General features: G+C 40.6%; 1 protein-coding gene and 1 long non-coding RNA gene across 12 annotated transcripts in view; one reads left to right on the top strand and one right to left on the bottom strand.

Moving 5' to 3' along the window:
• The window catches only part of KIAA0319L (KIAA0319 like), a 90,343-nt gene that overhangs the window by 18,894 nt on the left and 46,866 nt on the right, over positions 1 to 24,583 (bottom strand). For all 10 annotated transcript variants that reach the window (XM_008533354.2, XM_070610348.1, XM_008533357.2 and 7 more), the window contains 9 exons: positions 18,577 to 18,823; positions 16,193 to 16,294; positions 13,393 to 13,490; positions 10,485 to 10,572; positions 9,161 to 9,253; positions 6,926 to 7,058; positions 3,697 to 3,925; positions 2,278 to 2,401; positions 1,531 to 1,663 (listed from right to left, as the gene is read on the bottom strand). In XM_008533354.2, the coding sequence (XP_008531576.2) occupies positions 1,531 to 1,663; positions 2,278 to 2,401; positions 3,697 to 3,925; positions 6,926 to 7,058; positions 9,161 to 9,253; positions 10,485 to 10,572; positions 13,393 to 13,490; positions 16,193 to 16,294; positions 18,577 to 18,823 (1,247 nt within the window). The remainder of the gene's footprint in view (positions 1 to 1,530; positions 1,664 to 2,277; positions 2,402 to 3,696; positions 3,926 to 6,925; positions 7,059 to 9,160; positions 9,254 to 10,484; positions 10,573 to 13,392; positions 13,491 to 16,192; positions 16,295 to 18,576; positions 18,824 to 24,583) is intronic.
• LOC103559658 (uncharacterized) overlaps positions 943 to 24,583 on the top strand; it is a 54,521-nt gene continuing 30,880 nt past the window's right edge. The window contains exons 1-3 of one of the 2 annotated variants that reach the window (XR_547027.2): positions 943 to 1,021; positions 1,281 to 1,340; positions 5,170 to 5,334. This is a non-coding gene — a long non-coding RNA (uncharacterized lncRNA). The remainder of the gene's footprint in view (positions 1,022 to 1,280; positions 1,341 to 5,169; positions 5,335 to 24,583) is intronic. The other variant, XR_011537471.1, reaches the window with a different exon arrangement.

Below are 24,583 nucleotides of genomic sequence, written 5' to 3'. Positions count from 1 at the left end.
AGAGCTTTCTTTAAAACTGCAGGACAACCAGAGAAATCTGCCGACTTCTACTTTTGCTTTGCTGTTGAAACATATAACCTCTCATCCTAGTGGCCCCTCCTGAAACAGATTCTCCTCCACGAAGCTATGCTAAGCATTATTCCAGCTGTAAACACTAATAAAACTCAACTGAAAGGTTTATCAGCTGTATTTTCAACAAACAGTTATAATTAGAACACAATTGGGGCCGGCCCCGTGGCTGGGGGGTTAAGTTCGCGCGCTCCACTTCGGCGGCCCAGGGTTCGCAGGTTCGGATCCTGGGCGCAGACATGGCACCGCTTATCAGGCCACGCTGAGGTGGTGCCCCAGATGCCACAACTGGAAGGACCCACAACTAAAAATACACAACTATGTACCGGGGGGCTTTGGGGAGAAAAAGGAAAAATAAAATCTTTTAAAAAAAATAAATAGGACTGGCCCTGTGGCCGAGTGGTTAAGTTCACGCGCTCCGCTGCAGGCGGCCCAGTGTTTCGTTGGTTCAAATCCTGGGCGCGGACATGGCACTGCTCATCAAACCAAGCTGAGGCAGCGTCCCACATGCCACAACGAGAAGGACCCACAACAAAGAATATACAACTATGTACTGGGGGGATTTGGGGAGAAAAAGGAAAAAAATAAAAATAAAAAATCTTAAAAATAAATAAATAAATAAAACACACTGGACTGAGGAAGATTAGGTTCTCCAAAAGACTGAATCAAGAGCTGAGGAAAATAATTTTTAGAATCTAACGCACCAATTGTTAAGTCAGGTGGTTTCTATAGTCAAATTAAAGCCCCTTCCTGCCCCTCTCTAACGCCCTGGTCAAAAACAACAGAAACAAAAACCCAGTCTGTCCCATGGTGGCTACCTTTGGAAACTGAGAATGCTTTTAACTCTCCCTTGGAATTCTTTTGCTTCCTGTAGAATCTTGCATATAATCTGAGTTCCATTTGTTACGGTTTAAAGGAGCTAGAAGAAACTGTGGGAACCAGGGTCAACTATGTAATTCCAGTTTAATTAACATTATTTTGGTTACTGCCTTTGGCCTCTGGCTAACATAATTGGTAAATGGTGTCTTCAAGGAAACAATAACAGAGCGATGCTTTCATTTTGTAGATGAATTTTCAATTCTCCTTAATAGTTGCTCTGCCCCATCCCCCCTGCCAGCCTTACCCAGTTAATTTTGAGCAACGGTATTTTTCTGCTCCATTACCCCTTCCATCCTGCCTCTCAAGTGTAATTAAACTATGCATTTTCACAGATGGATTGTACCTGTAAAAGCACCAGGACCACAAAAATACTGCCCGGGGACTAGCTGATGGTAAGCATTCTTTTTTTCCTACAAGAATTATTTCATATCATTTTCTTAGAGTTGAAGTTTGGGATTACAAACATTTCTTTCTCAGTCACTCCCTTGGATAAGTCAGTAAGAGCAAGCAAGTTTACTTAAAACCTTGCTCTTCAAAGGTCTGGAGCCTTTGCATGAATAAGAATTTGGTGTCAATACTCACTGTGTTTTTTCCCAGAGATACGAGACAATCTTCTGATCATCTGAGCTTCGGCTGCCATCCAGGGTTGTGCTGTCCACGGGGAGGGTCAGCTCCTTGTCTGGGCCTGCATCTGCCTGAGGAGGCTTGTTGTTTTCTAAAAGACAGAGCCTTGGAGTCAAAAGCAGACAGTCCAGTTGGGAAAGGAAAGCAATCATTTGGGACATATGTTCTGGAAGCCATGAGGATTCTGCCTCTCTGCCCACAGAACGGTCAGATACTGTGGGAGATATGGGGACAGCCAGGGAGCTCAAATGAAGAATGTAAGACTGAAACATATAAAACAATTCTGAAAGAACATGACGGAACATAATGAAGTTATAATGCCATGCTGAATATGAAATATAATACTACAGGAGTTCAAATGAAAGGGTTTGAGTGATAAAGTTGGGCTTTCTTGAAGAAGTGGGCTTTAAGCTGGCCCTTAAAGGACATGGTAAGATTCGGGATGGCAGAGCCTCTATCTGCTAGGTCCCATCAAAGGAATGATAACTAGCCAAGGGCAAGGGCATAAGCTGAGGCTGTGAGGTACTCCTTCTCTCTGGTTGTGAACAAAGCACTAAGGGAATGGACAACAGAAGTTGCCAGGGGCTTCATGGAACAGTGCCTCTTGCTTCTACCCTCATATAGCTCAGAACCCAAACCCTCTTCTTCCCCAAGGTTAAAGGGACCAGCCAACAGAAGAGGCTGCACCACAAGGCTGGAACTTACCAGGCTGCACAATAACAGTCACTTGAGCAGTGGCCTGCTGTCCTATTGTGTCAGTCACTGTGAGCTCGTAGGTATAGTCTCCTTCTTGCATGGCAGAGAGCTGCAGGGTTGGTGTTCTAACACCCTAATATATAAAAACAGACAAGTGGAAAAGCAGACTCCCAGAATCACAACATCATACAGTAAGTCCTCCTCTGGTAGAAATGATTTACCCGGTTTTCTAAACCCAGCTTGGCGTTGGGCTATCACCTCCCAGTTCAGCAGAATTAGAGAATGCTGAATCAGCCCCTGTGGAACATCTTGCAAAGTTTCTCCCTTCAAGGGAACAGCCCTCCCTGACACAGCAGCAGCTTCAAATAAAGTCAGAGCTCTCACAAGGGAGGGGAGAACGGGAAAATGTGCAGAGATAACCAAGGTCAGTCTCTATGAGCCAAGCCAGAGAGAAGACCATGAACGTAAAATAAAATAACACAATTTTAAAAGCCATGTTCTTCCTACAAAAGCCACGCAGTGATCCTAATAAAGCTACCTCAATAAAACACAGCAGCGACTCAGGACGCTAACACCACACTGTCCCCTTGTGAGGTTTGTATAGATTCTGCAACAGAAGCAAAACCTAACATGATACTTAAACTAAAGCCAGGTGAAATGTGAGCTTCACGTCATGCCTCAAGTCTGGAAACATAGACTCTTAAGTGTCAGAAGGAACATTATAAATCATTTAAGGCAAACTTCCAATGTAGGAACTTCCTCTAGAATGGTGGGTAAAAACTGGCAGGCTCTGGGCTGAATCCAGCTTGCAGACATTTTGTTTGACCTGTAGTGTCTTAAAAGTTAGAAAATTTCACATAAAGGTCTAGATTTCTGTCTTCTCTTGAAAAGCTGGATGATCAAGCAATATTAGGACCATACTTCCATGTGGCAACAACCAGCTGGACCTGAAGAGCAGCTGACCCCTTTGGTCAGGGCTGAAGTTCTCCAGTTCGCCAGAGCCCCCATCCAGTTTTCTTTCTTTACTTACATTACCTGCCTGGTGACAGATCTAGTCTCTTCTTAAATATCTCCACAGAGAAGATGCTCACCATCTAGTCAGGCAGTCGACTCCAATTTGGAATAGAGTTCACTAAGGTTTGCACCCTTATAGCTTCTAAATAGTTTTGACCCTCTGGAATCATCTAGAACAACTACCATCTCTCACCTAGCCTTTTCCTCTAATACTAAACATTTAAGATAAAGGTTTTTGCTAATGTGTTAATTAAAGTCCCCTTAAACTTTCTGGATTTTTAAAAAATTCAAGTATTCTATGCACAAATCTGACTTTGGTAATTAAAATGGAGAAAAACAGGCCTTGGATGGGTGACCCAGTCCAGCAGCTCTAAGCCCCCTGGGCAAGAAAAGACAGAAACTACCCCCTCCTACCTGCATCTCCACCACTTTCCCTTTGCTGCTTGGGCTGAGCGACCACTCATAGCTGGTGATGCCATGATCATCAGTGCTCTGGTTCCCAAAGAGGGTGATGGAGTTCTGGGGCAGGGTGATCACTTGGTTGGGTCCAGCGTTGGCCACAGGAGGGTAATCCACAGCTTTGTTCACCGTCAGGCTCGCAGTGGTGGAGTTGGTAGCTCCATCAGAGTCTACAACCGTCAAACTATCAGGGCAGAGAGAGTTGTGCAATCAGAGATGGGCTTAAGGAAAGAGGAATAAACACGAGAGGACTGCAAATCAAAGCTGAGGAATCCCAAGGTGGTAGGGTTACTAACTGGTACCCAATTCTTACCCATTCCTCCTGGCAGTCATACTAGAAGCTAACACTGACTGAGCGTTTACTCTGTGCCAGGCACTGTTCCAAGCGCTTTGTATCTCATCAAATCCTCACAACAGCTCTGTAAAGTACCGTCCTCATTTTACTCCTTACATCTATGAGGAGACTGAGGCAGAGAGAGCCAAAGTAACTTGCCAAGGTCACACAGCTTGAAAGGAGTAGAGACAGGATCCGAATCCAGGCAATATGTCTCCAGCACCATTTTGCTCTGCTGCCTGCGTGTCTTTAGAAGCACTGTCTGATGCGGCCCTCACAACAATCTAATAGAGTAGATACCATCGATCTCACTTTACAGGAGGCTTAGAGAGGCTAAATAAGCTGCCCAGGGCTACACAGTGAGCTAAGATGCAAGCCCAGTTCTCTGACCCCAAAGCCCAGAAACCAAGTCTTCAGACAAGAGGATACCTGGCCTCTAGTCCCGTGGGGTTCAAGGACGCTGCGCTAAATAGAGCAAGCTCTGTCTGCAGCAGGTTTGCCTCCCATCATCCTGTTTCGGCTGAGTACAGATCACAAGAACGGACATCCTAGGCAGACAGCCTCTGGGATGGACCAGGAGGGCTGGCTCTGGTAAGACAGGAGCCTGAGATGGAAATGCATTCTCCCACGCAACAGTTCCACAGTTTGTGCCAGTGTGAAATAGGATTTGCAAGAGAAAAAAAAATGTTCATTTATAAGAGCAGGCTTTTACCTAAATGATGCTTTCCAGCTGAACAGCCTAAAGCTTCTCTTGCCACCTCAAAATGTGAGCATAAGCAAGCAAGGAGGTTTGGGCTCCTTCCATTTTGCTGACAGAAAGAGGAAAAGCATAGAAAAGACATGTCGTTTGTTTAAATCTCGCCACCAGCCACAGACAGAGCCAGACATCTGTGGGGTTTTACCCACAATCTCACCTTTTCCCTACGGTCTGAAGGGCATTTTTGGTATTACAGTCTTTAGAAAAAGTGCACAAAAACATCAGACACACAGACATGTGCAAATCAGCAAACATCTGAAAAAGAAAAATCCGAGAAGTTCTCTTTTTCCAGTTTCCTTGTTTTCAGTTTTTTGTTTTTTAACATATCCTATTCCAGAACAAAACCATTTGTCTACTTGTAGACAAATGGCAGCTGCCCATTACTCCAACTTTCACCTCGAGCAGTCCCCGGCTTGCATGCAAGTATCCTGGAACGAAACCGCAGCTGACCATGGGGCTGGGGAAAGAGGCTACTGCCACATAAAAGCAGAGAGAGCAAAAGGTAAGTGGAATCACACAAGATTGGACCTTAATGTTAATCAAACCCAAACCCATCATTTCATAGACTGAGACTTAGAAAAAGAATCACTCCCAATACCCCATCCACCCAAAACTCTACAGGCCAACATTGTGGTTAAAAGCTCAGACTATGGAGCCAAACTGCCTGTGTGACCTTGGGCAAGTCACTTAACCTCTCTGTGCCTAAATCTCCTAGTCTGTCAAACAAGAGCAATTATAATACCTGTTACAAGGATTAAATGAGATACTGCATGCAAACAGCTCAGAACAGTACTAAACACAGAGTAAATGTTTACGAAACAGTAGCTATTATTGTTACTATTTTTAAAAAGGATCGACATGGCTCAGGCTAAATTCCATTAACATTGAAATTCCTATATTAGAAATTCATTTTAAGCCAGTGAGAAGGCTCCAATCTTGTCCTGGCAGCTACTCTTCATTCACCTGAAGTCTGGAGTCAATGGGAGTGCTGCTAAGTCAAAACTTGTGTATTTATTATTCTGGTAGATGTCGCACTAGGACACTCATTGCTGTGGCTCTGGTGGTGTGTCAGACCTGACTCCTCTCAGCCCCAGTGGGGAAGACGGATGCCCATGAATAAGCTGGGGCACCACAGCAGGTGCCCCAGAGAGGCACTGAGTGCAACAAGAGGAGAGACATATCCTGTCCTCCATGGAGGGATCTCAGAGAGCCTCGTGGAAAACTGAGCAGGTCCTTAAGGATGGGCAGAACTCAACAGATTGAGAAGGGCATGCAAGGAAGCATAAACAAAATATGTACAGGTCAAGTCAAGGAGTCACGGAGTGGAGCAGAACAAGCCTTGACTTGGGGGTTAGAGAATCTGCATTTCAGTTCTAGCTGTATGACCTCAGAGAAGTTAGTAAATAGACTAAGGCTCATTTCCTCAGATGTAAAATGAAGACAGTATCTTGCACGTATGGTGTTTGTATGATACTCATGGACACATTCGTTGTAACATACAAGGAATTATGCAAATATAAGGAGGATTACTCTAGAGTCAGCCTTACACTCTCATTAATCACATTCTAGAACGTCGCCACTAGTTCCCAAAAGGACTTTCGTTCAATCAAGTTCTCCAAAAATCTCCAATAGAGAAAGATTCTACAAATCATATTCAAATAAACCACTAATCAAAAGTAAAGATTTTGAGATCTCATAAGTTGAGGAAGCATTCCCCAAAGAGAAGGGACAGCTAGGAGTAGGTTCCTTCCAGATTTTGCCTGAGAAAAGACAAAGGAAGATGGGCCCTTTCACTTAATGACGGAAATCCTAAAAAAACTTTGGAGATCTGCTAGCTAAGGCTTTCAGAAGGAACAACTGTGGTGGATCCTGATCTACCAAGCAGGGCCCTCTGCCCTAAAATGTTATCATCGTGTGACCACAATCACCATAGGGCTCAGAGAACCAATAGAATCACAGGCTGTATTATCAACCAACTCTACAGTGAATTTGATATCTGTCAGAGTTATTCCTATAAGAATGTAAAACCCACAAGACCAAAAAAAAAAAAAAAAAAAGGCCTATAGTAAACCTGAAGCTGGATCCCAATTTACCTGAAAGTGTAGTTCCCAGGGACGAGCTTACTTAATTTTAATATGGCCGTATCTTCAGAAATCTTCTCTTCTCTCAGAGGCCCCTTAAGTTCTTCCCAATGGTACTGCACGATTTTATCATCATCAGTGCTTTCTTGACCACAAAGAAACATCAGTTACAACATGAGAGCACTGGGTCTCAGCATTTATCCAGTTTACACAAACCAGGACAACTACCCAGAGACTTGAAGCTAGGAAAATGTCATGAAATTACAGACTCTCTCTCCAGAGTGTTTCTTCCCTAGGAATATTGGGTCATTCTGCCTCTCTATGAATACGCCACTGCGTAGTTTTCCAAGGACGCAACACAGGCAACCTCTGGTTAAAATGCTACTGTATAAAAAAAGGAAAATCAAAAATTCTTAAACATGTGAGAAGATACTCGACCTCACTTAAAATAAAAGAAATGCAAATAAAAACTACACTTGAGAAACCATTTTTTTAACCTATGAGATTGGTAAATACCAAAGTTTCATAACACATTATCTGGGTAAAAGTGTGGAGAAAGAGGCTCACTCATAAGTCGTGGTGGAAGTGTGAGTTGATGCAACCTCCATAAGAGCAATTTGGTAAAATTTATCTTTGCCCCTGCAATTCCTCTTCTAGGAATATATCCTACAGATATACTTGCAGGTATGTTAAATGTCATGCTTACAAGATTATTCATGGTAACATCATTTGTAATAGTAAAAGACCAAAAATAATCTAAATGGTCACCAAGGGAGATTGATTGAAAACAAGTATACATTCATACAATGAAATTATACATCCATATAATGGAAGGCCATGTAATCATTAAAAGAGAAAAGAATGAAGAAGAATTTCATGTACTGATTCAAGAAAAATTCTCCAACATATAGAAACAAGCATTGTACACAATAGTGTGTATCCAGTGTTATCGTAAAGACTGCATATGTATTTTCTTATATATGCATGAATTATCACTGGAAAGATACATAAAATAATACTATTGATCGTCTGTAGGAAAACTAGATAGCTGGGAGACAGGGATGGTAGCGATTCTTTTCACAGTATACCTTTATGTATTATTTAACTTTGACCTATTCAAAAATACAAAATAAGGGGCCAGCCTGGCGGCGCAGCAGTTAAGTATGCACGTTCCGCTTCTCGGCAGCCCAGGGTTTGCTGGTTCGGATCCCGGTTGCGGACATGGCACCGCGTGGCAAAAGCCATGCTGTGGTAGGCATCCCACGTATAAAGTAGAAAAGAAGATTGGCATGGATGTTAGCTCAGGGCCAGTCTTCCTCAGCAAAAAGAGGAGGGTTGGCAGTAGTTAGCTCAGGGCTAGTCTTCCTTAAAAAAAAAAAAAAGCTACAAAAATACAAAATAAAATGGCTCTATGAGAACCATTTCTAGTACTCTCACAAGTGCTTCTTACTGTTCTCTTTCCTTCCTCTTGGCCTGCTATTCTTCTAGCCTCCTCTTCTTGCCAGAACCATCTACATGAAATGTTTAACCTTGCTAGAGATCCCTCTGCTAAAGCAGTGACTGCCTCTGCCAAAACCCACTGTCAGTGCCGAGACAGTCAGGGTAACAGGGCCTCAACGGGTCTCAGAAGAAACCAGGCAAGTGCTGGTGAGATGGGAGGCTTGAAACCTCCTGCACACACATAGTCAGGATCCAAGGCAAAGACTCAGAAGTCCTCTCATGGCACCCATCAGGTGACACTATCCTGAAGGGTAAGATGTAATGAGCCCAGGCAGGGGTGTAGAGTACATTCTGCGAGTCTTTCCAGGAGAAGGCTGACACGAACCTTGTTAGGCAGTGAAGGCTGGGTGAGAGCTCCTCAGTCAAGACTCTCAGTTACTTATCTTGCTGTGATAGAAGGAGCTTTGTTTCCGTAACTGGGAATGGCAATTATATCTGAGCAAATTTGAAAAACACCAAATTTGAACTAAAATAATGCTAAATATGTGCATAAAGCCACTTGCTTTTTTAACCATCTCAGAGCAGAAATATTACTTCAAACAAGCCACATGGGGATTGTAAATCCAGCCTGTCTGATTTTTACTTCCTGATCAGTTGCTTCCGATGGTTGGTCTTCCTAGAACACGGTCAAGAAGACTGGCCTAAACAGAATGCAGACATAGCTGGCTCCAAATCTTCTACCAGAGTTTTCTACGAGAGCACACAGTGAATGCTCTTCTGGAACGTTACGGCTGGACAAGTACTCACGGCTGCCATCAATGACTGTAGAAGTGGTTGGCAGAGAGATCTCCTGGAACTGTGGTGACACAATGGCAACAGGCGGCCGATTCTTACGGGGCTCTGTAAGAAAATGACCCAGAAGAAATTGGAAGAGGGGCTTTATAAATTATAGGAGGAGCGGGCCACATCTGGGTGGATTATAAAGCAGCTTCTATTACATAAGTGACTGTTGAAGCATAGCCAAATGGGAAAGTCACAAGACCAGGTTGCCATTTTAACATAAGACACCTGAGAGTGTTTAAAGCCTCTTCCAAACCGGACTAGTCCTAAGACCATGGCCTGTGTGTTCTTTCAATGTTCATGTGCTATCTAGCTTACGAAAAGCACTATAGCAGCAAGTGATTGCTTTCAGGGCAAGCTGACTAGAGGTGGGCAACAAGCAAGCTTTGTGCAATAAAGGCCTCGGCAAACAAACTATCCCTTAACACAGACTGTGCTGAAAAGATAACAGGTGATTTCTCAACCGTCCTCGAGCTGACTGTGTGTGAGGTGACTAGGCCTGAGTGATGGGAAGGTCACGAACCACTCTGGTCCAACCCGACTGTGAGCTACATACCCAGCAGCCTTTTCTTTGAGAAATGATTGAATGGTCTTTATGCCAAACCCATTTTTAAGAAGGTAAAAGATTACCTTGACTACAAAGTTCAAGGAATGAAAAGAAAATGTATTACCAACAAAGACAGAAAACAGTACTAAGAATTTGTGCCAACGTATGTGCCACTTTCCAACTTACTCCAAATCCTCTGAAAATACGAAACAAGAAATCTTGCTATTATGCTGTAATCTACCAATGGTGGATCACTTAAAAGAAAGCCTGAATTTCATTTCCAAGGTGAAAGAGGACTGGCAGGGTTTAAATGAGGAATTCTGCGTGCAAAGGCCCACATTTCTGGAAAGAGATCAGAAAAGCCAGCCACTTGGCTGGTTTTCCTTTTACATGCTTCTCCTAGGGTCCTGGCTTTCTTGTGTCTCTTAAGTACAACACATGGTCCTCTCTCAGCATGACCCACTTGGAGAACCAGTTCTCAGGCAAATAGACTATTGCTCAGGCCATACTGCACTGTGGGCCATGTGACTAATATTTCCCCGCCAAGCCAAGTGTTCCAACTAGAACCAAAGTACATACTTTGCCACTCTAACCTTTTACTACATTGTGCTAGGAATTGCCCAATAAATATACTACAAAAAAAGAATGAGAATTAAAAAAGAATGACTGAAGTCAAATCTCCATCTCCTAGGCAATTCTGCTGAGGGAGTGATGGAGACAAGGCCAGGACTGAGAAACACATACCTGGTTTTACTGTCACATTCACATAGCCTTCCCCATGGGCATTTTGACCATCTACAATCACTTTGAATTCATACAGGCCTGGAGTGAGCTGCACAAGTGAGAGAAGATCTTTTAGACAATCACAAAGAACAGCGATTACATTTAAAATAACACATATATCTGAACTTTCCTATGCTGATGCTTGCACTCTCCTCTTCTTGCACTGTTTCCAAAATGGAGAAAGCAAACTTGCTGAAGAGATGAAACAATGAATTATAAACGAAAAAAACATAGCTTTTAATGTGAATCTTATTACTAGCTGACTCTCAAACAACAGAAGGGATTTCAATATCTCTGTACTCCCATTTTCTTTGCAGAAGAACTATTAAGGGCCCAATCATCCAACTTTACAGAATTATGAAATTAAAACAATCATCTCTGCAAAGAAAAACATTTTGTAAAAATATCAAATAGCTCCCAAATATCTAAATATTTTTCCCTCTTGATTTCCACTAACTGTATAAACATAACATAAAAGAAAAAAACACCCACAATCCCACTGTCCTAACACATCAATTTATCATATTTCTCTTATTTCTTTCCAATCCTTGACCACATGCAAAAAATAGTTTTAAACAGTTCATTTGTTCAACAAACATTTATTGAGAACCAAGTACATATCAGTCATTGTCCTAGGCATAGAGTTTGGAGATGAGTAAGATAAGATCCCTACCTTTAAGGAACTCCTATTTCAATGGTATTCAGGGCCCAGGTAAAATCAAGGTGCGTATCAAACTTTTAATTTTTCTTCTTTCCATTCATTTAGCATGAACACTTTCCCCATTATAAGAGTCTTTTTAGTAGTCATTTTAATGGCTACAGACTAGTACATGAATAAATGTGCCATAATTCACATAAGCATTCCACGTTGTTGGATATTTGAGTCATTCCCAAATTTTTACTATTATAACTAATGCTGTGATGAACATCTTTCAGGCAAATGGGGTTTTTTCCTTCTGTGGAATTATCTTCTTTGGGTAAATGCTAACTGACTCCATGTAGCGTTTTTGACTACTTCCTTCTTCCTGCAATGCTCTCCTTCCCTGGATTTCACTTCTCTGCCCACTCCTCATTTCTTTCAGTTTCCTCTCTCTTTCATACCTTTAATGACAGTGTTCCCCAAGAGTCCAATCACAACTCGTTTATTTCTTCACTCTACACACGCTCTCTGGATGATCTCATCTACTACCATGGCTTCAACTGTCATCTATTTGAGGGTGGTGTGCAAATTTATCTCTCCACCCAAGACTTGTATACAGATCTCTGGGCCCTCACACCCCCAGCTATTTACTGGACACCTCCACTCAAGTGTTTCACAGGTACCTCAAACTCACTCTGTTCAAAAACGAATTAGTCATCTGCAAACCTCCCCCAACTCTCCTCTCTTTCTGTGCTCCTCCTTTTAGTGAATATCACCACAATCACATCAACATCCGTGCAGCTGCCTAAGCCAAAGGCTAGAATTATCCTAGACTTCTCTTCCCCAACACCTCCACCCAATTCATTGATCACCAAGTCAAATCAAGTCAACCTCCATTATATTTCTCAAATCCACTCACTTCTCTCCATTCACACTGCCCTCACCTTAGTTTTTAACCATTCATCACAGCACAGTTGTTAAAAGCATCCGCATCAGAGACAGAAAGTTCCAGGTCAAATCTACCATTTAATATCTTTGTGAACTTTCACCAAATCACTCTATTTTTCCAATTTTTAGTTTTGTCATTTGTAAAACAGATGTTAACATTACAGTTTGGGGTTGTTATGAAGATTAAATGAAATAATTGCATAAAACAACAGCACTGTGTCTGGCACATGATATGAGCTCAATAGGTGGTTTTTAAGTTTTATTTTATTCATTTAGTTTTTTTACTCAGACGATTATCATCTCATACCTACATTTTTCCACACGTTCCTCATTGGTCTGCAGTCAGGGTGATCCTTCTAAAGTGAAAATCTGAACACGTCTTTCTCCTGCTTAAAATCTTTCAAAGGCTCTATATTCCCTCCGGATAAGATTCAAAGTCCTAACTCTGCCATACGATGCTCTGTGCAATCTGGCCCTTGCATCTCTCTAACTTACTTGTGCTACTGCTCTTCTCATACCATAGGGTCTGGTCAAGTTGAACCACATATAATTCCCTTCTTCCCACATTTTCTCTCTAATATTTGGCCCAGTGGTCATATTACTTCCTCTGCTTAGGGTATTATCACTCTATCCTTTACCTGGTAAGTTAGTCATCTTTCACAACCTAACTAGGCAAACTGTAAGAAATCTACTCTAACTCCTCAGGGCTTCAAGACTCCCTGCACTGACCTAGTGTATCCTCTGTTATAACACCTGCTTCCGGTCAGTGTCACCTACTAGACTCTATTGTCCTTCAATATTAGGATTGTGATTAATTCACTGGTAAGCCCCCAATGCCTGCCACATAACTACTATACAATGAACTGTTGTTGAAAGAATGAATGAATGAATGAGATTGTTTGGCCAAAGAATATGAACACTTTTATGGCTCTTAATAACTAAACTGAATCCCAAAAAAGACTGAGCCAATTTACACAGTCATGTGGCCACAAATAACCTAGCTTATCTCCCAAATTCTAAAATCCTTATGTTACCCTTAAAAGCTGTTTAGGGTATATTTTCAGCTATCACCACCATGCTTATACAGTCTTCTCAACATAAATGAAAATCTGAGAATCATATACTAACAAATACTGGATGTCAGCCAGTCACACTTTTGGAGGATTCAGTTCCAAAAGATTGTTCCCGACTTAAGTGTGGACAAAAAATCCAACAGTATACATTTTGGGAAATGGTCAACACCTCTACCCCAGCCCTGAAAATGACAGGAGGCAAATTCACCTTGGATAGTTTGAGGATCTGGGAATGTTTCCCTTCCATTTCTCCACTGTAGTCTTTAGGATGAGTAATCAGCTGCCAGTCGTAGGTGTAGGTTTCTCCTATAAAAGGGCAGTTACAAAAATCATGAAAACACACACCTACACACAAAGAGGGCAGCCAGACAGCCTGCCAATAACAAACCTCTTCTAAATCTTGACAAGGCCTTTGTTTTTTAGATCTCACCCTAAAGCCTCTAGGGAAACCAAATGTTCTGTTGAAAGGGTGGATTCTGCTGACTCAGCCACAGTCAGGGCTTCTTCCACTCTCCCAGCGATGCTCATTCCTGCCCCATACCCACCCTTCTCAAGGCCAATCCCCCCTCAAAATACCAGGGATGCTCATGGCATCCCAGTGAAGATACATGTCCTACCAACCACTGCAGATGAACTCATTGGGAACAAAGGCCATTTTCTTGCAAAACTTCTGCAACAAAGCACGGCAATGACTTCTAAATAACATGGTTCAAAAATAGCTTTTTACAGAGTGTTCACAATGCTCGTCTCACTGAGGTCATCACACCCTGGTGAGTTAAAAGAGCTACTTCATTCCTGCTGAGCTAAATAACACACTGCAGAAGATGGTAGGGATGGCCCATTTAAAACAGGCCCCACTGAAATTAATTAAGATCAAATGAAGCATTAAATGGTCCTCATTTGTAGCTTAGACTGTATGACTGGGGAAGGCAAGGATAGAATCCCTCCCCAGTAAAAGTGGTTTTAATTTTGGGGGGAACAAAATGCATTTCTTGGCTAGGGAAGGGTAGGATTTGGTAGAAAGGCTTAGTTTAAGTGACTACTCAAAAGGAAAAAATAAAAGGAAAAAAAGAAACCTCAAACTTAGAAGAGAATGGTATTCTTTTTCTTGTTTCATGAGTTCAAAAGTTAAAGTTGACACATAGAATCTAATTCTTAGATAGCCTTCATCTTAAGGCCGATTTTATTTCATAAGCTTGAGATATAAGATCGAGTACTCTTCCTTCCTCCCCAAAATACTAGTTTTGTTATGGCCAGTTGTCAGCCCCAGGCAGCTCTCACCATTCTATCCATGGAAGGTAGGTTAGGTGAGGAGCAGGAAAGCAGCAGCAGCAGTAGGACTGGTGCTGAGATGACATTTCTTCCAACTATAGTTGGAAATTCTTTTCCACACAGAAAACAGACTCACACTAGCCTGGGAACTGACAATTTTATAATATCTAAGGCTAGCAACACAAATTTCAAAAAAGGACAATATTCCTAGGACAGAAAAGCTCAGGGGATGAATTATGCCTTACAGCCAGAAATTTGCCCAAAGGTAAGAACAACTGAGTATAGGTCTGTTAGACAGAATGCTAGTTTTAATGATTTAGGTTAGTGGTTTTCAAACTGTGCCTCTGAACCCAAGAGGGATCCTGAGAGCTGCTGTCACAGGATATGAGGGGGGATGGAGAGCAGGCAGAGCTGCTCCCGTCTCATGATCACCAAACTTTGAAAGTTTGAAACCATCCATCTCATGTATCTGATAAGGGCTGAAGAACTTGGGAAGAGGAGAGTTGAAGAGAATCTGTTTCTCAACTGATGTGTTTTGAAATACTGATCTACAAGGTGATATTAACTTACTGAAATATACATGCAAATAGGGATTAGAAAAGAAAATACAGTAGAGCCCAGCATATCTTTCACAAAAGAGTTGAAGCAATCACAACTCAAGGCAGTTCTTTCCTCACCTCCGTCTTCAAAGGCCAACGAATCCATTCACCTTAACTAACCACTAGAGGAGAAAAGGAAAAAGCTCTCTAGAGGAAGGTGGAATGAATTGACAAGAAAACCTCAATTTGAGGGCAGAAATATAGAACAGAGAGGGCATTTCAGTTCTGTTAAAGTACTTTTTGCATAAATATACTATTTGCTATTACGCCTAGAAATTAGGAATACTGTATTAGAAATGTGTGTACCTAAAATGGAAGGACTCCATTTAGAATAGAGTATGGCATTCTACTTGACTAACCTTATAATGAGAGTAACAGAAACCCAATGCAATCCTTTTGCATCAAAGTATGCTTCACTTCATGTCATAGATAGTCTTAAGGTACTAAACATATGTGCTTATAAGTTAAACTTTGGTATATTAACATATACTTCAAAGGTGACAGGGATGCTCATCTTACAAAAGTTTTCTTAAAAAATGAATTAATCATTCCCTATTTATATATTTTATAAATTTGAATTTTGTATATCACACTGGAATTGTCTTTTTTTTTTTAAGTTTTAAATCTATGTTAGCAGCGGTCTTGAATAACTTCTCTCTAAGTTCTGCATCTGCTATTTACTAGTTTGGGCAAAACAAACAGACAAACCTGTTTCAGCTTCTTCCTCTTCTAAATGAGTATAATACAACTTACATTTAATGAGCAGCAGCTGTGTGCTAGGCACTGACGTAGATGCCTTATATACCATTTCATTTTGCTCTTAAAGTAATCTTATGAAGTAGGAATTATTATCCTCATTTTACTGAGAAAGAAATGGAAACTCAGAGAAGTTAAATAATTTGCTTAAAATCATTCAGCTAATGACTGGCTGAGCTGGGATTTGAATCCAGGCTTGACAACAAAAGTCTATGATCTCAAACATTATAGTATATTGCCTCTTGTATCACATAAATATTTGTGCATGCACCTGCTATCTCCTATTCTCACAGGACTGTTGCAGTGAGTAAATGAGTTAAGGTATTTAAGTAGCATTATAAATTAAAACAGTAGTTCCCCAAATGTAAGGGAATGTTTTACCTTTCAGCGGTTCTTGGAGAACATATGCATTTAACTGAACTTCGTTCTTAGGCAGGGTTATCTGGACACTGTCTCCAGCAGAGACCACCAGTTCCTTTACAACTGAAACAAGGGAAATATACACGAGATAAGAAATTAGACCCAGGCCCTCTCACTCCCCTCCTTCCTTTTGTGGTCAAATTTCTTTTATGAACAATATTCAGCCACTGCCTTTATTTCCTCATTATTTATCCTCTCTAATCCCTGAAATTTGATTCTGCCCCCACTTTTCCATTGAAAAGAATCTTTGGGGGTCATCAGCGAACTGCTTCTTAGTAAATTAAATAGCTGTTTCTCACCCTCATCCTTCACCTCTGTGGCATCTCATTCTGCTGACTAGCTCCATCTTAAAACTCTTGGTTAGCATGACGCCATATTATTCTACTTTTCTTCCTTTCTCTTTGAGTTTTTCTCTACTGTATTTTAACTATGGTCTGTTCCTAAGCCCTCCTAAACTACTTTCCACAGAGTTCAATTCTATTTCAAGGATCACCTTTATGCTGATAAATAATTTGCTAATAAAATACATATATACAGTTCTTAGAAGGAAAGACAAGTGTCACGTCACAAGGCCAACCTTAATTTCTTTCCATTCCAGTTTCCATAACCATAGACTTAGATTACTCCAAGAATCTTAATTGGTCTTCCCTCTGCTAGCTCTCCCCACTCTAATCCATTCTGTCTTCCTAAAACACGCATCACCATTAATTTTTCTAAAATACCCACTTATCATGTTACTGTCCTACTTAAGACCCTGACTCCCACACCATGTTAAAGACCAAACTCCTAACCTGGCATTAGAGAACCACTATCATCTGATCACACCATCTCACCCTTCCTACCCAGTTCTGCCTCTAGTTATATTAATCTTCCCTCTTGTACCCCATAGAAGCCATGGTCTACTCTTGAGGACTTGGTAAAAGCTATTTCCTTCAATTGGAGTGTTTACCTGCCTTTCTTTATTCCAAATACAGTGCTTTGTTTCTAGCTTAAAGCCAGTCTTCTCTCCAAGAAATCTTCCCAGATCATTTCAGTTCAAACTGATCTACTTTAGCATTTTTGGAACACCCACATTAGCAAATAGCTATATACTATCTTTATACTATTCACTAGCTATCTCAGGTATATCAGAGTTTCTCAACCACGGCACCATTGACATTTTGGACCAGATTATTCTTTGTTGTAGGGGAACTGTTCTGCGTACAGTAAGACGTTTAGCAGTATCCCTGGCCTCTACCCACTAGATGCCAGTAGCACCCCTCCTCCATAGTTATAACAACCAAAAATGTTTGCAGGTTGTTGAGAACCACTGATTATATAAATCTTCTTTCTCTGACAATAATTGTTCATTTGGTATGAGACCTAGGGACTAGAAGAGCTTAAAGCAAACAACTGGCTGGTCCAGCCATAATTCAAGACTGGGAGGTGAGAAGGCTTCCTAGAAAAATATGAAATTTGAGATGTGTCTGTCTGCTTGGGAACATTGCACTTGGGGAGAAATGAAACCATCCTTTATGGAAGCTTCAGCATTTAGACACTCCAGGAAGTGGAATTAGAATTCTCTGAAGTGATTTTCAAAAGAAAGAAAGAAACTATGATACTCAGAGATTGTATAATGGACAAAAATACAGAGCAACTCAAACTCTTCACAATTACACCAAAACTTACAGAAATTCTGTCTGAATACAAAAATTACTTTGGTGCCTCAGGATTGAAGCCCTAAAATTTCATGTTATAGTACCACCAAAGGAGACTCTAGGAAATTAAAAGTTGGCAAAATTTTGTTTTCACTGGCTTTGCTTCACCCTGTTGACTTTTTCAGGGGATAAAGATCAACTTGGTTTCCTTGATTAACTATTTCCTCCTAACTCCTTAGAACAGCACCCGTGATGCGCAGAGTTGTTGTTAAGGCAACACTTTATGTATAACTCTCCTTCCTATGGGTTACTTTAAAAATAAAGATGCTGTGAAAATCAGAGAGATAAATACCTGACCTACAATCAGCCTTTCAGATCCAACAAACAGATCCAACTCTTTTTTCCCAGTAGCCTCCGTTGGCTTGATTCCTTGAACATTACTTATTTGAATCCTGTGCCTTTAAGTTCCAGGCACAGCGGAATCTGGCTCTGGGAAAATGAGCCTCACAAATTCCCATAGGCTGGAGCCTGTTGAGAAAAGAATTGAGAGCCCTAGGTCCTACGATTACAGGGACAGGGTTATTTTTTCTCTAACCTACAGTATTCAAAAGTCATGTCTCCCTCCTTTCTTTCCACTAAAAGAGAACACTTTGATCAAATGCTCTAGGTTCCCATCCTATCTCCCAGGGCAGAATCAAAGGGCCTCACCTGGGTATGGTGCTGAGGTGCTCTGGAAAGAGGCCTGGGGGCTGGGGGTAGCATAACTGTAGGAGGGAGCCACAGGCAGAGGGCTAGCAATGTGGATTTTCCCCGGGCTTTTTACTTGCTGAGTACTAGGCGTGGTGCCGGGATCCTCTGATGTCTCAGGTTGGACTGATACATTCTTTGACCGACCAGCAATCTCTGCAGTCAGGTCTATGGTTAAGGGATTGGAAATTGTGACTGCCATGTGGACCTAAAAAAATGCAAAAGTTCATTTGAGTAGGCAAAAGTTACACAGCCAGTTTTTTAGGTTATGTCTCAAGAAATAATTGCATGCTAAATGTTTTTTTAAAAATGCAAAACTGTCAAAAATACTAAAGAAACTAATTTCACCACCCAAACTCATGTTAAAATGTTAATATAAATCTTCCCAATCTTTTTGTCTTTACAAAGAGTTTTGCTTAAAACAAAATAGTAATAATTATACTATGTATACTTTTATCGTCTTTTCTCACTTGACATTTATATTTAATCTTTCTACAAATACTTATTGAGCACTTATTATGGAACAGGTCTTGTGGATCCAAAATATTTTAAAAAAAACATAATCACTGGGCTCAACCACCAGTACACAATCTAGAGGGAGAGAACTGAAAACACAATAAGCCAAACGGTAAATATAACTATAAAAGTTATGATGAACCAAAGGAACACAATCTTAGGGTACTTAACTCCTCTCTTTTGGAGAGAGGGAGCAACTGAAGAAGGATTGTTTAAATAAATAAAGGCTTCCTGGAGGAAGAGAGTCTTGAGCTGAATTTTAAAGGGTAAACAAAGGGCTGAGAGGAAAGATGAATATAGGCACAAGAAATGAGGTTAACATGGCGTGTGTCGGGAACTGAGAGTCATAAGCAAAGTGAGAAGCAGGAAGTAATGGAATATGAGCTGGAAAGACAGTCAAGGGGCAGACTAAAGAACACATTATAGGGGCCGGCCCGGTGGCGCAGTGGTTAAGTTCGCATGTTCTGCTTCAGCGGCCCGGGATTTGCCGGTTCTGATCCCGGTGCGGACACGGTACCACTTGGCAAGCCATGCTGTGGCAGGCGTCCCATCTATAAGGTAGACAAAGATGGGCACTGATGTTAGTTCAGGGCCAGTCTTCCTCAGCGAAAAGAGGAGGATTGGCAGCTGATGCTAGCTCAGGGCTAATCTTCCTCAAAAAAAGAATACGTTATATGCTACTTTAAGGAACCAGGTAATTGCTAGCAATTAAAAGGTTGTATGCAGGAAGGGACAAGGTCAAGTTTCTGTCTTAAATGGATCATTCAGGTTGCTGCATAGTGTATGGGTTTGAAGAAATAAGACAACAGCAGGAATACCACTTAGGAGGGTATTCTATTTATCCAAACGAGAAATGATGCATGGCTAAACAAGGATAGCGGTATGGATTTTTTTAAAGAACTTAACTGAAGTGAAATTTACATAAAATAAATTGCACACATTTGAAGTGTATAGGTCAAAGAGTTTTGACAAATGTATACACCCATGTAACCACAATCAAGAGAGAGAACATTTCTATCAGCCCCAAAAGCTGGTTCACACTCCTTTGCAGTAAATTCCTGCCTCCACCCTCAGGCTTAGGCAACCACTGATTTGTTTTCTGTCACCATTAATTAGTTTGGGTTTTCTTATAAAAGGGTCATATACATAGCATTTTTGTTTCCGGCTTCTTTCACTCAACATAAAACATAAAAAATGCTTTTAAGATTCATCCATGCTATTGTGTGTATCAGTAGTTCATTCCTTTTTATTACCGAGTAGTATATCATTACAGAGATATACCAAAATTTATTTATCCATTCATCTATTGATGGAGATTTAAGTTGTTTTCAGTTTTCAGCTCTTATAAATAAAGCTGCTATAAGTGTTTGAATACAAATGTTTCTGTAAATATATGTTTCAATTTATCTTGGGTAAATACTTAGAAGGAGAATTGCTGGTTACACACAAGTGTATGTTTAACTTTATAAGAAACTGTGGACTGGGGGCTGGCCCCGTGGCCGAGTGGTTAAGTTCGCGCGCTCCGCTGCAGGCGGCCCAGTGTTTCGTTGGTTCGAATCCTGGGCGCGGACATGGCACTGCTCATCAGACCACGCTGAGGCAGCGTCCCACGTGCCACAACTAGAAGAACCCACAACGAAGAATACACAACTATGTACCGGGGGGGCTTTGGGGAGAAAAAGGAAAAAATAAAATCTTTGGAAAAAAAAAAAAAAGAAAGAAACTGTGGACTGTTTGGTCCAAAGTGGCTGCACCATTTTGCATTTCCACCAGCAATATATGAGAGTTCCAGTAGCTCCACAACTTCTTCAATACTTTGTATTCTTGGTCTTTTTACTTTTTATCATTCTGATGATATCTGACTGTGATTTAATTTGCATTTTCCTGATGACTAATGAGGCTGAACATCTTTTCATGTGTTTATTGGCCAGTCACTTATTTTCTTTGATGAAGTTTATTCAAATCTTTGTCGGTTTTTTTTACAACTTTATTCAGGTATAATTGACATATAATAAACTTAACATATTTAAAGTGTAGGATTTGATAAATTTTGACATATGTGTATACCTATGAAACTATCACCACAATCAAGACAATGAACATATCCATCAGTTCCAAAGATTCCTCATGTTCCTTTATAATCCTTTCTCCCCACCAACATCCTTAAGCAATCATTGCTCTGCTTCCTATCATCATAGTTTCATTGTTTGCATTTTCTAGAATTTTACATAAATTGAATCCAAAAAATTGTATGTAATTTTTTCTGGTCTGGCTTCTTTCACTCAGCAAAATTATTTTACTATTCATCCATGTTGCTGTGGATATCAATAGTTCTTTCCTTATGATTGCTGAGTAATATTCTATTGTACGAATATACCACAATTTGGACCTATGGGTTGATTCCAGTTTTTGGCTATGACAAATTGAGTTGCTAGAAATGTTCCTCTATAAGTCTTTGTATGGACGTATCCTTTTATTTCCCTTGGGTAAATATCTACAAGTAGAGAGCCTGGTCATATGGAAGATGTACTTTTAACTTTTTAAAAAACTGCTAGGCCATTTTGTAAAGTCCTGTGCCACTGTACAGTCCCACCACCAGTGTGAGCATTCCAGGTGTTCTCCAACCTTGCCAGAATTTGGTGTGGGAAGTCTTTTTAATTTGAGCCATTATCGAGGTGTGCAGTAGCATCTTATTGTGGTTTTAATTTGCATTTTCATAATGATTAATGATGTTGAGCATCTTTTCATGTACTTATTGTGCATTTGTATATCTTCTTTGGTGGGCTATCTGTTCAAATCCTTTGCTTTGTTATTAGTTTTCTAATTAAGTTACAAGAGCTCTTTATATATTCTAGAAACAAGTCCTTTGTTGGGTACTTTGCAAATATATGTGGCTTGCCTTCTCATTTTCCTTAATGGTGTCTTTTAAATAGCAAAAGTTTGTAATTTTGATGAGCTCCAATTTATCAACTTTTTCTTTTATGGCTCATGCTTTTAATGACTTATTTACTTACTGACAAGATCTCAAAAATGTTCTCCTGTGTTTTCTTCTACAAGTTTTATAGTTTTAACTCATAAATTTAGGTCTATGATCCATTCTGAGCTAACTTTTCTGTACGGTGTGAGGTAAGGGTCAAGGTTCATGTTCTTCCATATCACTAAACAACTGTTCCAGCACCATTTATTGAAAAGAGTTATCCTTTCCCCACTGAATTGCCTTGGTACATCAATTGACCATATTTGTATGGTTCTATTTCTGGACTCTATTCTGTTTCACTGATGTAGTCTATCTTTATGCCAATACCACTGCTTTAATGCAGCTTTATAATAAGTCTTAAAAGTTAGATAGTTTAAGTCCTCCAACGTGGTTGTTCATTTTCAAAATCATTTTGATCGTTCTAAGTCCCAATCCATGAACATGGCTGTATTGGTTTCCTAGGGCTGCCATGACGAACTACCACAAACTCGGTGGCTTAAAACAACAGAAATTTGTTCTCTCACAGCACTGGGGCCAGCAGTCCACAATCAAAGCACTGGCACAGGCCCTCTGAAGGCTTTCGAGGAGAATCCTCTTAGAGCTCCCAGAGGCTCTTAGCATCCTTGGCTTGTGGCAACATAACTCCAATCTCTGTCTCCATCTTCATATGGCATTCTTCCTTGTGTCTCTAAATCTCCCTCTCCTTCTTCTTGTAAAGACACCAGCAATTGGATTTAGGGCCCACCCTAAATACAGGATAATTTCATTTCAAGATCCTTAACTACATCGACAAAGATCCTCTCCCCAAATAAGGTCATATACTGAGGTTCCGGGGGGACACGATTTTGGAGGGGACACTATTCAATCCATTTTAATGGAATATCTCTCCATTTACTTAGTTCTTTAATTTCTCTCAGCAGTGTTTTATAGTTTTCAATATATAGCTCAGTATATGTGCAAATATTTTGTTAAATTTATCCCTAAGTATTTCATGTTTTTGGGTGCTATAATACAGTTTTTAAAACTGCAATTCCCAATTATTCATTGCTAATATATAAACACAATTGATCTTTGAATATTGATCTTATATCCTGCAAGCTTGCCAAATTCACTTAACCAGTTGCTTTTATGTGCATAGATTCCTTTAATTTTTAAGCACTTTTTTTTTTGGCAGGGAAAGTTTCACCCTGAGTTAATATCTGTTGCCAATCCTTCCTCTTTCTTTTTCCTTCTCCCCAAAGCCCCAAACATGATTGTATATCCTAGTTGTAAGTCCTTCTAGTTCTTCTATGTGAGCTGCCACCACAGCATGGCAACTGACAGACAACTGGTGTGGTTCTGCGACCAGAAAATGAACCTGGGCCACCAAAGTGGACAGCATAGAACTTCAACCACTAGGCCATCAGGTCTGGCTCTTGAGCACATTTTTAATAGCTGCATTGAAGTCTTTGCTAAATCTGACAGCTGAGTCCACTCAGAATTCAGTTCTATTGATCACTTTTTTTCTCTCAGTGTGGGTCACATTTTCTTGATTCTTTTTTGCGTGTCTCATAACATCTGGTTGAAAACTGGAAATTTTAAATAATATATTGCAGGAACTCTGGATTCTGTTTTATTTTTCTGATGGGCTGCTGGTTATTTTTAGTAACTTCCCTGTACTTAAACTACAGAATCTGACGCCCCCACAGTATGTTGCCATTGATATCTCTGCTCAGTTTTTTTTTATTCCAGTTTTTATTTTAGCCCGGCTTCCTAGGCATCACACCTGTATCTGCATAGTTTGGCAGTCAGCCAATAATTTGGCCAGCGGTCACTCAAATACTTCGAGCCCATAAAGCTTCACCTCTGCCAATCCATCCGTGTGTTGCTTGGGGAACTGCATTCAAAGTAGCAGCCAATCCTCAAGTCTCCCTTGACTTTTACTTTTTACCAGGCTCTCTTGGGTCTCTCTTGCATGTGCAGGTAGTTTCTCAGTCATCTGTAGAGCTTATCTCAGCCCTTCTATGGCTTTCTTATTTTCAGGATCTTCCTATTAAGTTTCCAGCAGGTCCACCACTTACCCCAACTGGCATTGCAACCTCGGGCTAGAAAAGCTGTGGATTCTCTCTATTAATTCCCAATCAAGTTTGCCACTTTTAGTTGTACGTTTTCACCCTCTGCCCCAAATTAAGTCCAACCCCTCTGGCAGAAAAGTTACTAGTTTTCATGTCCAGCCACACACTGGTAAAACTACATTTCTTGTCACCTGAGCTGCGGTGATGGAGGTAGGGACAGATGGCTAGGCCCCAGGAAGCAGACTACAGACTCCCACTGTACTTGCTCAAAGCATTACCAGCTTTTCAAGAATAAATGCTTCTCACTTTGCCTCTGCCTCCATTATATTTCTAATGGCCTGAAATATTTGGTTTCGACAATGTTGTCCAGTTTTATACTTGTTTTTTACAATGAGAAAATTATGTACCCCTTTATAATACC

The sequence above is a fragment of the Equus przewalskii genome, chromosome 2 (genome assembly GCF_037783145.1).
Source record: "Equus przewalskii isolate Varuska chromosome 2, EquPr2, whole genome shotgun sequence".
NCBI classification, from domain to species: Eukaryota; Metazoa; Chordata; class Mammalia; order Perissodactyla; family Equidae; genus Equus; species Equus przewalskii.
This window is presented reverse-complemented; position numbering and strand designations above follow the sequence as displayed.